Below are 16,051 nucleotides of genomic sequence, written 5' to 3'. Positions count from 1 at the left end.
ACATTTTGATAATGTGTAGAAAATGAAACATAGGAAAGCATAATAGGCATAATTCTCCCCCACAAAATGAAGTTTCCATACACTCTTTTCAAAGCACAGGCTTTAAATTGATTATTTTCAAATCTTGTTTTTTTTTTTTGTTTGTTTGTTTGTTTTTTTCCCATGAGAATACTATGTACTTACTATCTTTGCTGCTTAGCTTCATCTGTGATATTTATTTTTCATTAAAACTCTTATCATGCAAATCCTGCATTTTGCATGAACATAATCCCAACTACAATTGAAGCAACAACTCTGTATCTTCAAAATGCTTTACAATGACCAAGCATCTGAATATGTTTTGTACAGTGGTTAGTGTTGTAGCTGAATTTTTTTCTGTATCCCACCTGCTCCGCATCTGCTCAGATCCAAGTAAACACACAGAGGATTATATTAATTAAAACTCCTTGGCTATTAGCTCAGGCCTACTACTGACTAGCTCTTACATTTAAACTCAGCCCATTTCTGTTAATCTATATGTTGCCACGTTTTCCATGTCTTTACTTGTGTGCCATTACATGCTGCTCCCTGGAAAGTGGGCTGGCATCTCCTCACTCAGCCTTCCTCTTCCCAGAATTCTCCTTGTCTGCTTATCCTGCCTATACTTCCTGCGTGGCTACTGGCCAATCAGGATTTATTTTTTTTTTTGGTTTTTCGAGACAGGATTTCTCTGTGTAGCTTTGCGTCTTTCCTGGAACTCACTTGGTAGCCCAGGCTGGCCTCAAACTCACAGAGATCCGCCTGGCTTTGCCTCCCAAGTGCTGGGATTAAAGGCGTGTGCCACCACCGCCCAGCCAATCAGCATTTTATTTATTAAGCAATCAGAACAACACATTCACAGCATACAGAACATCCCACAGTACCTCCCCTTTTCCATTTAATTAAAAAACAAAGTTTTACTTTAACATAGTAAAATTATATATAACAAAACAGTTATCAAGGAAGAATTACAGTTACAATGACCAGTCCATTGAGGGTTGGCAAATTTAAAGAAAATATTCAATTTATCCTATATTTGTGAGTATAAGGTTTCATATCTAACTTATCATAGAAAATTATATCTAGTCTTCAACTACATCACATCAAAGACCTCCAAAGGATACAATATTACCTAAGTAAACAGTAAAATCAGGAAAAACAGGAAAATCTACAATGACAGAGACAGCTACCTGCCTGGACAGTCATCCAAAGTTCCTCTATCTACCAAATAAATGGAGTAAAAATTAAAAACTTACATGAAAATGATCTCTAACTTGATTTTAAAAGGAAAATTGAGACTTCGTCAATTAGTAGGAATAGATCAAGCAGAAATTGTCGTACCTTTAACTAAGGAGGACATTGATAAATTATGGAAAGAAAGTAAACCTTGGCAAAGAGCTAGTCAGTAAAAAGCCTAAACTAATGGACGAGCAGTTTTAATTAACATAAGCCTCTGTGTGTTTACTTGGGGGAAGCAAGTAAAAGAGATTTGTCCCGACTGCCAGCAGAGAGGGACACAAAAAACCTTCTGACTACGTAGTGTAAGTAGGGTAGCAGTTCTTTCTCCGGAAGCCAAGTGGGGACTTAGTCCTCTGTTTAGGATTGCCGGCATAGCCTATGAACATACTTGGGAATGTCATATGTGCTAAAGTTTAAACCCTAACTTTTATTTGTTTTGCATCTCCCCAAATGTACAACCTATATTTATTTTTTTAAAATCCTTGCTCTACTAATTACTTTTTTTGTTACCTAGGTTCCAACTCTTTAATGCTCATTTACTTAATTTATCAAACAAATTGATATCAATTTTATCAACTTTTCACATAACTGTGAAAATTGAATGGGACCATCAAATTCATAGACATTAGCAGCAGGAAAGGTTTCAGGAGGTGTATGATTCAGAATACACATAGAGCAAAAGTTAGTTATTATAATTGCTTTAAAAGTGTCTACGTATATGGCATTCCTACCCTTCAGCCTCCCTGTCCTTTCTGTATTTTAGCAGGAATAGCAGCAGAAAATCCAAACAGTACTAAATTAAACCTATGTGTTGCTAGAGTCCAGAAGAGAGATAGATAAATTTTGATCAGGGCACAGGGCAGTACTGGGGTCTTCTCTGGGGGATCACAAGGCATTGCATTAGGAATATAAACCTGTGTACTTCTAAGAGAACTAATCTTCAGAAATTGTTATAGTTGAGGATACGATTCATGGAGAGAATAAAAAATTCTTCCTTGGCCATGAATTGTCACAGAAAAGAGAAATCAAGAGCTGGGGTGATAAAAGGAAAAGTAGCTTTCTAGGAAAGAGAGAAAAAATGAGTCTCACGATTCTCCAGAGTCTCCCAGTCATTTCTATAAAAACTCTAGAGAGAGAAAGCAAGAACGCTGATCTTTATTCAACTACTAAACTTCATTTTTCCCCTAAAATGGATCCTAGACTTCTAAGATTGCTGTGCAATTTTATGAAGATATATACCTTTAAACTAATATCTAGAACTTTGTAGAACTACAGAACTACCAAAAAACAAAAACAAAACAAAAACAAACAAAACACCATGGGGATTAGTACATGCATTGATGAATTACTAAATTTCATGAAAGTGGGTAGTACCATTCCCTGGTTTGGATTCTCAAAAGAAAAGGGATGAATGCTACTCATGCATGCATTTATTTCTCTCTGCTCTTCACTAGGGATGTGACATAAGCAACTCTCTCAAGTTCCTGATGCTGTGTCTTCCAGGGATGGTCCAAAATCTGCAATTGTAAGATGAAATAAATCTGTACTCCCCTGTGTTTTTGCCATCACAACAACAGAAATGAAATGAGGATAATGTTCCTTTCAAGGATTATGAAATTGTCATATTCTAGTTTTGCTAGAGGATACATTTTAATGAAATGTAAAAAGATCAGAGAATACTTTAATAATAATTTTTATATTTTATATAAATATTGACATGCTGGCTTGAGTATCATCATGTCATGTTTTGAATTTTCACATGATATTCCCAGCAAGGCAAACACACTATGAACAATTCTTGCTACTGTTTTTGTTAAGCATCATATCATCCTTTTCAAAAGAATATTGTCAACCTAAGGTTCATCAACATTCAATACTCATGTCTGCTGTTTTAACAGATGACAACTATAAACTTTTCTTTAAAAATGTTTATTTCCTTGTTCTTTAAGGACTACATTCTTATCCCCATAAGAGTTTTTGGTACTTACTATTTTACAAAATTGAGCATACATAATTTTATTTTTAGACAATTAACTTAATTATTTCAGGGGAACTCCATATCTTATTAATGCCAACAAGCTAACAGATTAGAATTAAATTTAACATTAAAATGTGCCATTTTAAGAAATTCCTTATCTGTCCCTTAGACTGAATGTGTTGAAGTATAGCCATCTCATTTATAAACACATGGTGGGTTAGTGTAAACAAAACTTTCATATCATTGAACAATCTTGAAAAAACTGTTACAAACACACGTGATGGTAAATAGCAGGACAGATTTTTCTCTATAGTTAGCCAAATGGTGCTCAGATAGAGAGCAAACACAGTGTTTGTCAGTTGGAAAATCAAAAACAATTTAGGAGAATGCCTTGGTGTCTTCAAGTGGTACTTGAACATCAGCAGACGTTGATCAAGCATGTACTTATTTAGAACTCAGAAAAAAGGAAAATGACTTCTCTTTTGTATTCATATCCTTCCCTGATTCTGATAAAGAAGCAATGGCCAGAGGAAACAGAAACCAAAATGTAGAATGTATGATGTGTATGTGCAAATACACACTTTTCAACACTATATTTTATATTTTAAAGAAGAGAAAATAATCATATACATTCTATATCCGAAAGGCGAGCAAATCTAACAGAATCTTTCCAGAGCAAAGAGATGTAGATTTGCAGAGGGCATTAACTCTTTGTTGAAGAAATTTAACTGTTGAGTTTTTGAAGTAACAATCCTAATACACTTGAGTATACTGTTTTCACTCCTCCTTGGGAAAATTTGCTTTGTTCCTTGATGGATTAACGTATTACATATATAGTAAAGACTCAAAACTTACAAAAAGAAATACAGTGAAGTGAATGGTGGTACCCAATGGACTACTCCAACCTTGTTCTCCAAAGAGAAATCCTACTACTAGAATGTTAAACATTTTTCAATTATTTTCTCTGTTTTTGAAACTACTTCAAAATGTTTTCATGTAGAATACCATTGCCCTGTTATATCAGCTCATGGTACAGACACACTATGGTCAGAGCACAGGCTAGAAGAAATGGAAAACCAGACAAGGGGGTGACTTTTTTTTAAAGAACAATTTTGTTTAAGCTGCTTCAGTTAACCAATTCATGTCAGAATTTAGCTGCTGCTGCTCCCTCTCTTTTACAGATACTGATTAACTTACTCAGAAGGCATTGTCCTTAGCTCAGAGACTTCCAGGTGACCAGATCTCTCACCTGGGAAGTGAATTTACACACCCTGTTCTCTAGTCCTTTGCCTGACTCTTGTCCAGAAATCAGAGATTATGGTTGCAGACTTGAACTGGGAACCTCCCTTCATCATCAGATATATAAAAAGCATAAAAAATACCCCATTCTGCCAACTGGGCAAACATTCCTCTCTTTATGTACTCCACCATGCTTGTCTGTCCCTAGTGTTAGAGCCTTAACTTTCCTTGTAGCCCCAACCAAAATGCTGCCTCTCCATCTGTGTCTGCAAACAGCATTAATAACTTTTCAAGTAAACTCCTTACTTCTCAGTAATCCATTTCAGTGTCCCTCTTGAACTCAACACCCATTGAATCCGTTTACTAAGATTCTTTAAGAACAATTATTATAAAGGGATCTAGACAAAAATAAAGTAAAAATTCAATTTATTACCCATAGGTTTTGTGGCTTAAAACATTTTATCATGGCTAGAGTACATTTCTACAAGTACAATGAGTGGCCACTTTAGTAGGAATAATTTTATCAAACCTCAGAAATAAAATATGTTCCAATGATTTAAACTGATTTATTTATTATATATAAGGTTTGTCCAGAAACTTCCTTTTTTTTTTGAAGTCAAACTCTTCTTTGGGAACTGCTAATATATTTTAAAAATATTTTTCTGTTGTCTGACATTTTTTTTTTTTTTTGAGGCGGTGTATCATTATGGAGCCTAGATCAACCTCACATTCTGGATCTTGTCTCAGCCTCCCAAGAACTGGGAATATTGGTGATTGCCATAGCACCTGGTGTTTTGTTATAAAACAACCTGATGCAACATATCTCAGGGGTAAATGGTTTATTTTTGCTCAAAATTACAGTTCTATCACAGCAGGGAATTTTAAGGTGGCTGTGAATTGAGGCACCTAGCCACATTCATAGTCAAGAATATGAATGAATGCATGCCTGCCTGCCTCCAGGGCTTAGTTTGCCCTTTCTGTTTGTATATAGTTCAGTATCCCAAGCCTTGGGAATGGCATCTCCCACAGTGTTCAGGGCTTTCCCATATCAATTAGCACAGTCAAGACAATTCCACACAGACCTGATCTAGAAAATCCAACACGGAGACTCTCTCCCCAGGTGATTGTGGATTGTGTCAAGTTGACAATTAAAATTAGCCATCATCTGGCTAGCAGCAAATATTTTTATTTACATAATTTATTTCTGTGGTAGGTCTCACTTTCAAATTAGGAATCACTGTTTTACAAAACTTTGGCAAAGCCATTAAGGGACGGGGGAAGAAATGTAATTATATTCTAATATCAAACATAAAGTTTGAAAAAGCTCGCAAGATTCTTAGTGCACATATATGAAACAACATTTCCACCATGTTTTTCTCATACCACCTCAGGCTACCTAAAGATATTTATTAAAAAGCTGAAATCCTAGGCTTCACTTTGGACCATTAAATATGAACACCTTACTGGGCAGCACACAGACTTGCATTTTGACAGGCTCCTGTAGCTATTCCTACCGAACACTCAGTTGATAATGATTGAAAATTGGGGTCATTTTGATTTAAAGAATGTTGGAATCAGACATATCTTAGTGACACATTAATTTACATTTTTGGCTGATGAGCAAAGTTTTATTGCTTTGTCCAGCATTGTTAATTGTCTGTGCTGCTATGCACCTATCGTGACAGTCTAACTTCTTCAAGGCCACACTACATGGCCCCATTCCAGCAGAAATATGGGCATTTTTCACTCTGTTAAAGAACTCTGAAGTGCTCCCTTAATCCTGAATGCTTTAAAACATGGCTGGGCAGACAGCTCCTGATGTACCAAAAAGGCCAATGCACTTAATAGAGAATACACCACAATTTCAGTCTGTACCATGTCTACTTGATCTCCGGTCCTAGGCACACGAGCAACTTACACATTGTTGTTGTTATGTATTATTAAAGCTTCATGTTTGATGCCTTCAATAAAAAAATGACATCACTTCTCTCCTTTACTGTCCATGTTGGCCAAGCAAAGACTACAAGGAGCACTGTGACTGGTCTTGTTTTAGATGCTTTGTTGTTTCTGATACTTCAGTGAATACATAGCACCTATCAACACGACAACTTTTAGAGCTATAAATAGAGTCATATTTCATATCTTTCACCAGACATACTTAGTTTATATATAATAAAACGAAGTTTTGAGCTATCAAAACAGTAATTCAGTCCCTCTGGTAAAGAAATGGAGGTGATTTCAACTTGAAAGAAATCAGCATATTTGAACATAGATTATAAAATCTGTTTAACTCTTCTATCCGAATTTAGATGTCTTTTCAATCTGATCCTTATGTCATCCAATCAGTCAAGTTAAATTGAATATTATAATAATTCTGTTTTATATATAAACAGATAGTATACAAGATAATGTATTTTAGGCATGTCATTTTCATGTATGTCACACAAGATTAAAATAAAAGTACACAGAAGTTTCTGGGAAACATATTTTCCCACCATCATTCATTTCTTAAGTATAAATATGTTATATAACTATTATACAGGTCTGTATAATTTATATTATTTGGTTTGAGGTACATTATTCTGTTTGTTATTTGAACAGATGGAGGTATGGAATATAATTATTCTCTGAGTCTCATCAATACTGATTTCTTTAATTTGAAAGAAAATGAGAAGTGGAAAAAATTTTAAAGTAAGACATCAAAAGAGATCACAATATCAAGTAATTTTATATCATACTAATTGTGAATTTTGACATCTTATGGAATACATCAGGTTGATAGCTCTTTCTACAGCAATTGGGATGATGTGGACAAAGTCAATAGTTATTACTAACTCAAAGGAACAATTGGGAGTCTAAGAAAATTGGAATTTTCCAGGCTCAATTGTCTTCATACAGTCTAACCCTATGCATAGGTGTTTACGTCAGGCTGGACAGTGTGTGCCGCACTGTGGGAGACATTGCAACAAGCAGACCGTGCTCCATAAAGAGGCTTATATTAGGTGAAATATTCTTCACTGTTTCCTCTTGCCCTCAATTCCAGGTAACAAGAATTTAATTCATGAATCCAAAAATAAAAACATAGATACACTGGAATTCCTCATCCTGTGCACTAGAGACTTTTCAGTGGCAGATACTGTTGCTAGAAATCCTCTCAGAGTATACACACGCTTCCTCTTCTTTTTCATTATAACTTACTCTACAAACAACTGAGAAAACATTTTCTTTGAGCTTCCAGCGCTATATTTATAAAATATAATAAAATCACACTTCTCTTTCCTAAGTTTTAGAACCTAAGGGCTTTCTGTTAGACTGAGAATAGGACCACCACTATGCCAAACCCTCTCTCTGATCTCCTGGGCCCACATTCTCTCCACACCCAGCTTACAGATCTGCCCCTCATCGTGCTTCATTTCCTCAACAGTCAAGTTTGAACCCAGTGCAGACCCAGGCAAGGTAGACTTGGCTTTCACATCGCTGGAGTTGGCTCCTGTCAAAGCACACATACATTATGACTTCCTTCCAGAAGTCCTTCCCGTCCAGCTCGTCACAGCAACTACCACCTTTGTCAAGACCAGTAGAGCACTTGGCACTGAGACCCATGCAATTCATAATTCATTCACTTTCTAGTTTATTAAATTAAACTCCAATCTCTACAAGAGATGTAGCTTTGATCAATAATTGACTGTTGTAATGTTTCAGATATGGTAACTGGTATATTGTTAAATAAGCAAGTATTTTAATAGTCAAAATATAGTTTAATTAAAAGTTCACTTTTGGATGAGGACTGCTGATCAATGTATCCTTGAAGGTTCAAGGAGGGGAACAGGAGAGGGTTACAGAAAGAGAATGAAAGATAAGTATCATATTGCTCTCATGCAGAATTCAGTTTTAAACATCTATAAAATGTATGACTAATATGCATATAAAACATATTAATGTTGATATACACATATATGAGCATTCATATGACATGAAAAGAAATATCTATTTGGGGAAAAAGGGGATCGGCACATGGAGTAAGGGGGTATAATTGGATATAGGGTATAAATTTGAGGAAAGTACAGTGACTATATGTATAAGAAGATGATAATGAAACCACTATTTTGTATGGCTAATTTAAAAATCAAATGAAACTTAATTCAATAAAACTTTTTTTCTTAAAAATGTTCTCTATATCTTCTAACAATTGTAGAAAAAATAAAATGTTTATTTTCCTTATTGTAGCTCTCAATAATACTAATTCTATTCACACCACATTTTTTTTGCTCAAAGACTATCTCCCCATACCAAAAGTGCAAGTTCTAGTAATGAACTGAATCAATCCTCGTTCTTCCCCCCTCTCCCTCTGTCCAACTTAGCATATGGTCTTGAATAGGAATTTCAGAAGAGACTTTATTCTTGAATGAATGATGATATATGCTGAAATTAAAATAATTCATTTGATAGAAGGCTGATCTCCAAAATATATAAAGAACTCAGGAAGTTAGACATCAAAAAACCAAATAATCCAATTAATAATGGGGTACAGACCTAAACAGAATTCTCAACAGAAGAATCTCAAATAGCAGAGAAACATTTAAAGAAATGTTTGACATCCTTAGCTATCAGGGAAATGCAAAATGACTCTGAGATTCCATCTTACACCTGTCAGAATTACTAAGATCAAAACACAAATGACAGCTTGTGGTGGAAATGATGTGGAGCAAGGGGAACACACCTCCATTGTTGGTGGGAGTGCAAGATAGTAGTCACTTTGGAAATCGGTATGGCAGTTTTTCAGAAAATTGGGAATCAATCTACCTTAAGACCCACTTATACCACTCTTGAGCATATACCCAAGGAATGCTCAATTATACTACAATGACATTTGCTCAACCATGGTCACAGCACCTTTATTTTTAATAGCCAGAATGTGGAAACCACCTAGATGCCTCTCAACTGAAGAATGGTTAAAAAAAAATGGTACATTTACACAATGGAGTATTACTCAGCTGTTAAAAATGACATCCTGAAATTTGCAGGCAAATGAATAAAACTAGAAAAAAATCACCTTAAGTGAGGTAACACAGACTCAGAAAGACAAACATAGTATGAATTCACTCACTCATAAGTGGATATTAGCTGTAAAGTAAAGGATAACCATGCTATAATCCACAGACCCAGGGAGGCTAGGTAATGAGGACCCAAGTGGGGGATGCATGGATCTCCCTAAGAAAGGAAATTGGAAGAAATCTCCTGGGTGAGCTGGGGGACAGGTGGGGATGGGTACTTGAGGGATCTGGTTGGGGTGGATGAATGGAGAGAGTACTGAATAAAATGACTGGAAAGGGGGGCGTTTTAGGGTCAGATAGAAACCTGATGCAAGTGACATTCTCAGGAATCTATAAGGATGACCCCAGCTAAGACTCCTATCAATAATGGATACGTAGTCTGAACTGGCCATCTCCTGTGATCAGATTGGTGACTGCCCCAATTGTCATCAGAGAGCCTTCATCTATAACTTATGGAAACACATGCAGAAAACCACAGCCAGTCTTTAGGGAATCTTGCTGAAGAGAGGGCAGAAGGATTGTAGGAGCCAGAGGGATCAAGGACATCACAAAAACCCCAGAGAAACAACTAATCTGGCTCATAGGAACTCAAGGCATCTGAACTAATAACGTGGGAGCCTCCATGGGACCTACCCAGGCCCTATGCATATATATGACAATTGTGTCACTTGCTCTTCCTGTGGGACTCCTAACAGTGGCATCAGGGGCCGTCCCTAAGGATTTGGAAGGCTCTTGGGAACTTATGCCTCATACTGGACTGCCTCGCCCAGCCTTAATACAAGGGGAGGTGCTAAGTCTTACTGCAACTTGACATGCCATGCTTTGGTGATACCCATGGGAGGGCTGCCCCTATCTGAATAGAAACAGAGGAGGAGTGGAATAGTGGTGGAGGGGCAGAGGGAAGTGGGGTGGAAGATAGGAGGGGAGGAGGGAGGGGAAACTGGTCAGGATGTAAAATAAATAATTTAATTTAAAAAAAATTTAAAAATGAGCCGGGCGGTGGTGGCACCCGCCTTTAATCCCAGCACTCAGGAGGCAGAGGCAGGTGGATCTCTGTGAGTTTGAGGCCAGCCTGCACTACAGAGCAAGTTCCAGGACAGGTTCCAAAGCTACACAGTAAAAAAACCCCGTCTCGAAAAACCAAAAATAAATAAATAAATAAGTAAATAAATAAATAAAAATTAAAAAATGATTAATTCTAGTTTTGTCAATTCTCAGAGAGGAAATAAATACTAGAAAACCATGGGCTAAGTATTTTCATTAAGTTCTTTCCATCCTGGATCTCCTTATGTATGCCTGTCACAAATGCTCTTAGATCCTGGGCCAGCCATGGCATGCATTTTGTCTTTGTTTTTGCTTCCCCAAAAATGGGAATAAATGAAAATCAAGAAACCAATTATCTTTTATATTGAGCAAGCCCAATTTGAGAGGTGAGAAACTACTAGCAACTGATTATCAGTCTAGGATAAATGATCACATGTAATAAATAATGATGGAATGAAAGAAATCAAGGCAATATTTGTGGTACTTAATCTAACATGTCTCTTATTTTGTTTTCTGTTTGTTTTGTTTTCTCATAAAAGCACTAAAGTCTGGGAAAATAATACTGGACAGCAAAGCAAAGTTTGGACCTTTATAGATCTGAGGAGAAATTAGTAAAATGTAGTGCGGAAGTTAAATCAAAGTGCAATGAGCCATAGTTAAAACAATTAACGAGACAAATTTTGCTGTGAATATAACGGGGTTGCTCAAAATTGAAACCAAATCTAATATTTTAAATCTGGGCTCCATATTTAACAGAACAAAAGACACAGTAACATGTAAAAATGCATGCTTGTCAGCGATGAATCCTCTGAATCACATTTCACATTTACTATGCTGTCAGTAATGTGCAAGAATCTTAGGAATATTGTGACTATCCTCTATGTTTTGGTTATGCCATTTTGAAAAACCATCTAATCTTCTTGCAGTATCAATATGCACCATTTTAAAATTAGCTTGCTTAACACATCCACCTGTGAGGTATAACACAGAGCAGGTGAGCTAGCAAGACCCAAAGCTGGAAGTCACACAGGTTCAAATTTAGTTTCCAAACTTACCACCAGGCTGGAAACCCTAAGTACTTAGCCCAAGTATCCTGGCTTCCTCTACTGCAAATATACTCTTACATATAATATCTGTAAACTCTTCAGCATGCATGCTACCTGGTTGATAAATTTCTCAATAAAATGGAAATACTAAGAATAGAAGCAGATTTCTACATGTGAGTATGCTTTAAATGAAAATATTGCCTTTTTAAAAAAAAGTCAGAACATGTATTTTTGCATCTTTAAAAAGTGGTTGACATTATGTGTGTTTGTAGCTGAGTCTTCAAAGCCTTCCTTTACTTTAACCTTGTTTTAGGCAGAAATTCTAATTATCCAAGAATCCTAGTATGTGGAAAGCTGAGACAGGAGGATGGAGTATTCAAGTTTACCCTGGGTTACAGAGCAAGTCACTATTTCAAATAACAAACCCAAACAAAGCCATCATACACTGATAAGGGCCATCAACTTGTGCTGGCTTTCATCAGACCTTCTGGCTTTAGCACTGGAAAGTTTCTTGTCCTGGAACACTCTTTCGTCCCAGAAAAACCTACACACAATTTATTCATCCAGAAACTAATCATAATTTATCATTTAGATAATATAATATCAGGGTATTTATTGGCAATGGAGATAAAGGGAAATATCATACATGGTCTTTGCCTTTAACATGCCTGCAAAGACTATGAAAAAATGGACAAAGACCTGCAAGTCTTACTCTTATGGTAATGTATCAGGATGGTAGTCAATAAACATGATCTTGAAGTGCTGTGAAGATGGCTGATCAGTATCTTTTGTTAAACTGCTTTGAGCATTCTTCATTTCAGAGGTCACTATCTAAACAGATTTGAATGACTGCTGATATGCATGCGATCTGTACAAAATCTTAGCAATATATATATATATATATATATATATATATATATATATATATATATATATATAACCACTGATCCTTGATTTACAGTGGTTCTACTCACTCTGAGTATACAAATCATTTAAAATCTGCTTTGAAAAATGCTAACTGCCTGGTTGCTTTTTTATTATTTGAATTTCATTTCCCAAAGAAAATGGCTGGCACAGCATGTTGAGCTGAGAACAAAACTAAGGCTCTCATCAACAACATTGTTCTAACTGCAGTACTGCAGTGGTTACTCCAAAGTTAGTCAGTTTAAAACGTTTCCCAAGATTGTCATGAAAAATGTTGCATTCTATCTTTACTCCTTCAGTAGCATTTAACATGCCTTTAGCATGGCACCTATGCTGCAGCAGGAAGATGAGGAGACAGCATCTATCCTCTATAGCAGCAAGCCACCGAAGAACACCACCTGGAGGGAGAAGATGTCTTTTCAAAGTCTCTGAATGATGGAGGCTGCAACTCCACCCGTGTGCAGGGATCCTGTTCATGTGCTTCACTGCTATGTTTCAAGCACCTTGGACACACATGATGTGCACAATGGCTCAGCAAATGACAGTCACTGACAGAGTGACTTCTCAAGAGTCTTCTGTATTAAATCCTTTACAGCTATGCTCCCTGAGGTAGGCACTCTTGGTTGCCAATTTTGTTGGATCTGGAACCAACTAACAGACATACCTCTGGGCTGGTGAGGAAGGGTTTTTCTGGGAACAGTGAACAGAGGGGTGGCAACCCTTCTCTAGGATGTGCAGGACAGGATGTCACTAAAAGCACTGATGCCTGCTTGTCTTTGGGTTTCGTGGTGAGGTACAGATCCCATTGTTACTTTTACTGTCACTGTCAAAGCCAAGCTTCTTGGGCCTTCCATCATAAATAAAGAGCAGCTGCTTCGCAGGAATTTTCCAGGCCTTCAGAATCACACTGGGGCTACCGGGCATTCTGTTTTGTGGCATAACAGCAACTGGACTCAGTTGTTTCGGCACTTAGACAGCTAGCTATAGCTGAACTACCGAGAGCTATATTGTGTAAGCCAATCTAATTTACCCCTTTTATAATATAAATCCATTCTACCCATTCTGTTCTTCTGGAGAAACCTAACTAATGCCCTCTGCTTTCCCAGAACCAGGAAATATTCATTGAACTGATTCCTTCTTGAGTCAGCTCGGTGTCACTAATTTATACAAGTGTTTGGTGGAAGTATGTCCATTCATCATTTCGAGGACCGGCAATCTGCTCTCCAGTGTCATATATCTCTCACACTGCTCAGTTTCTGTAAAACTCCTGAAATTGAACAATCTCCTTTACCACTGAAGAAAACCAGTAATTTTGACACGAGCAAACTATGCATCTTAAGTTTCTAAGTCAATTAGAGCACAAGGCTAAAGCCACAAACACGTTCCAATCATAGGAAGGTCAGGTGATGTCATCTTCAGCCTACATTAGTAACCTTGAGTGATGCCCTTTCAGCCACTGGAGAGGAATTTTTTAAGAATGTGCATGCGATTACTGGAATGTATTCCTACTATGGAAAACATAGTTCATGCCATACTTTCTGCAGAATAGGGGCTGGAACTATCCATTGAAGGCTTCAGTACCTACATCGTGATGTATTTAAAACCCTATAGAGAATTATAAATCTATGTTATGTTGTGGCCATATAGACTATGGAGGTTCTTAGTCATTTTAAGCATTTGATAAATGAATATGCTGAAATCTCCTTTTCTGAGCACAATGGTTTTGCACTTTGGTCTGTCCAACTATGCCTCTATATGTTATGTGTTCATATACAACACATATGAACATATATACTCACAGATATATATATATATATATATATACACATATACGTTCACACCTATACATTCAATGCATACATGATCTATACACTTGACAAAATTTATAACTCAGCAGGTATAGTTAACAAGTCTTTTTAAAAATAAAAAATCATATTTATTAATTATTCTTTTACCTTTGAAGTTTACTGCACCAACTGCAGTTGAAGCCAATCTGAGAGGATACACAAGGACCACAACCATTGAACTGGAGACATGCTAAGAAACAGAAGAGAATAGATTCAAGACTAATTGACATCATGGAGGAGAGAGAGAAACTACTTATCCAAACTAAATATCACCACCCATTCCTGTACACACTCAGGGTCAAGATTCTTGTGCTTGACAAGCACAATTAGAATTGCATACTGAATAATTATAAGCCAACTTATCGAACAGATCAGATTGTCAGACTTGTTATTTTCCCCACTTTACTAACTTAAATTAACTTACTGGGGAGTGGGGTCATCTCCACTGCTGAAATGTTGGTAATTTTTGACATTTGTAGTTCTACTCGGTGATATTCATAAATTGTTCTTCTTCGAACATCTATAAAAACAAGTGAAAGAAAAATCAGTGTCGAACATTTTTCCACTTTTAAACAAGGTCATTTTAATAACAGACACAGAAGTGCTACCCATTCCTAAAAAAGCCACTTCAGCTTAAAGTGGGAGAAACTATATCATCTTATCATTGGGATTTCATGTATCAAATCCTTCAAAATATGAAAATCTATCAAGGAGCCTCTGAGGCTGTGTGTGTATTGCAGTTAGTTGGAGGCCTGCTAACTCAGGGAAATGTCTTAAATCTCACTTTGCACATCAATGATAAAAATCACTTCTGGTTATATGGATATGCGATATAGAGGTTTAATTTTGTGATTATCAATCTCTTCACAGGATGGGCTTTAATTTGAAGCTGTCTTAGGTGGGAAAGTATATAAGTTTGTGTCTATTATGTCACTCACTGGAAAGCTCTTCATGTTAATGAGACTAGAAAATTTAAAACAAAATTTAAAATCAGTAATCAAATTAGTTTCTTTTTTTGTATAATTGAAAGAAGCATACATATTCTTCTCAATCATTAATAACTGAAGAAGGACAAAGTTCTCCTGTCATTAGAAAAAAATAATGATTTCTTGATATGTTTCCTTGAGGTAAGGAGTCATAGCATCTTCTTTAGTCTTTAACCTTTGGAGAAAAGATAATGACTGCTCACTCTTTCCCTACACCTAAGTTGAGTGAGTTCCTAACATATTTCTTTCCCATGTGTTTTTTCCCAATTTAGTTTCTAGAAGCCAAAAGAATAAGGGCTTATCATACTATTATTAGGATGAAGGTTCTCGGGTCTTCACAGGAAAGTTTGGAAAGTGCCCATCACAGTAGCTTATTTCTACCACATCAGCACATTGTTCATGTCATATTAAACTTTAAAAGCCTCAGGTAGTGGCAATGAGTGGGAAGCCCTCCGAGGAGTTAGATAGTGATAGGGTATATGAAGTGGAGGGAAGGAGAAACCATTTTCTATGCTGGTTTTATTGCCTGCCTAGTGCCCCAACTATTGGGAGGAGATTAATTTAACAAGACTATAATTAATGAAAATCATTTTGTTTGGTGACCCGCCAGTCAATGACAGCTTCCAAATGCTTGCTTCTGTCACAATTCAGACAACTCTGTTAAAAACAAGTCATT

At 36.5% G+C, this 16,051-nt stretch overlaps 1 protein-coding gene across 2 annotated transcripts in view; it reads right to left on the bottom strand.

The window, feature by feature from the left end:
* Nucleotides 1-16,051, bottom strand: part of Plxdc2 (plexin domain containing 2) — a 401,580-nt gene that overhangs the window by 79,733 nt on the left and 305,796 nt on the right. For both annotated transcript variants that reach the window (XM_028870488.2, XM_028870489.2), the window contains 2 exons: nucleotides 14,814-14,909; nucleotides 14,498-14,579 (listed from right to left, as the gene is read on the bottom strand). In XM_028870488.2, the coding sequence (XP_028726321.1) occupies nucleotides 14,498-14,579; nucleotides 14,814-14,909 (178 nt within the window). The remainder of the gene's footprint in view (nucleotides 1-14,497; nucleotides 14,580-14,813; nucleotides 14,910-16,051) is intronic.

The sequence above is a fragment of the Peromyscus leucopus genome, chromosome 5 (genome assembly GCF_004664715.2).
Source record: "Peromyscus leucopus breed LL Stock chromosome 5, UCI_PerLeu_2.1, whole genome shotgun sequence".
In the NCBI taxonomy this organism is placed as follows: Eukaryota; Metazoa; Chordata; class Mammalia; order Rodentia; family Cricetidae; genus Peromyscus; species Peromyscus leucopus.
The sequence above is the reverse complement of the archived record's forward strand: the minus strand, read 5'-3'. Positions and strand labels throughout refer to the sequence as shown.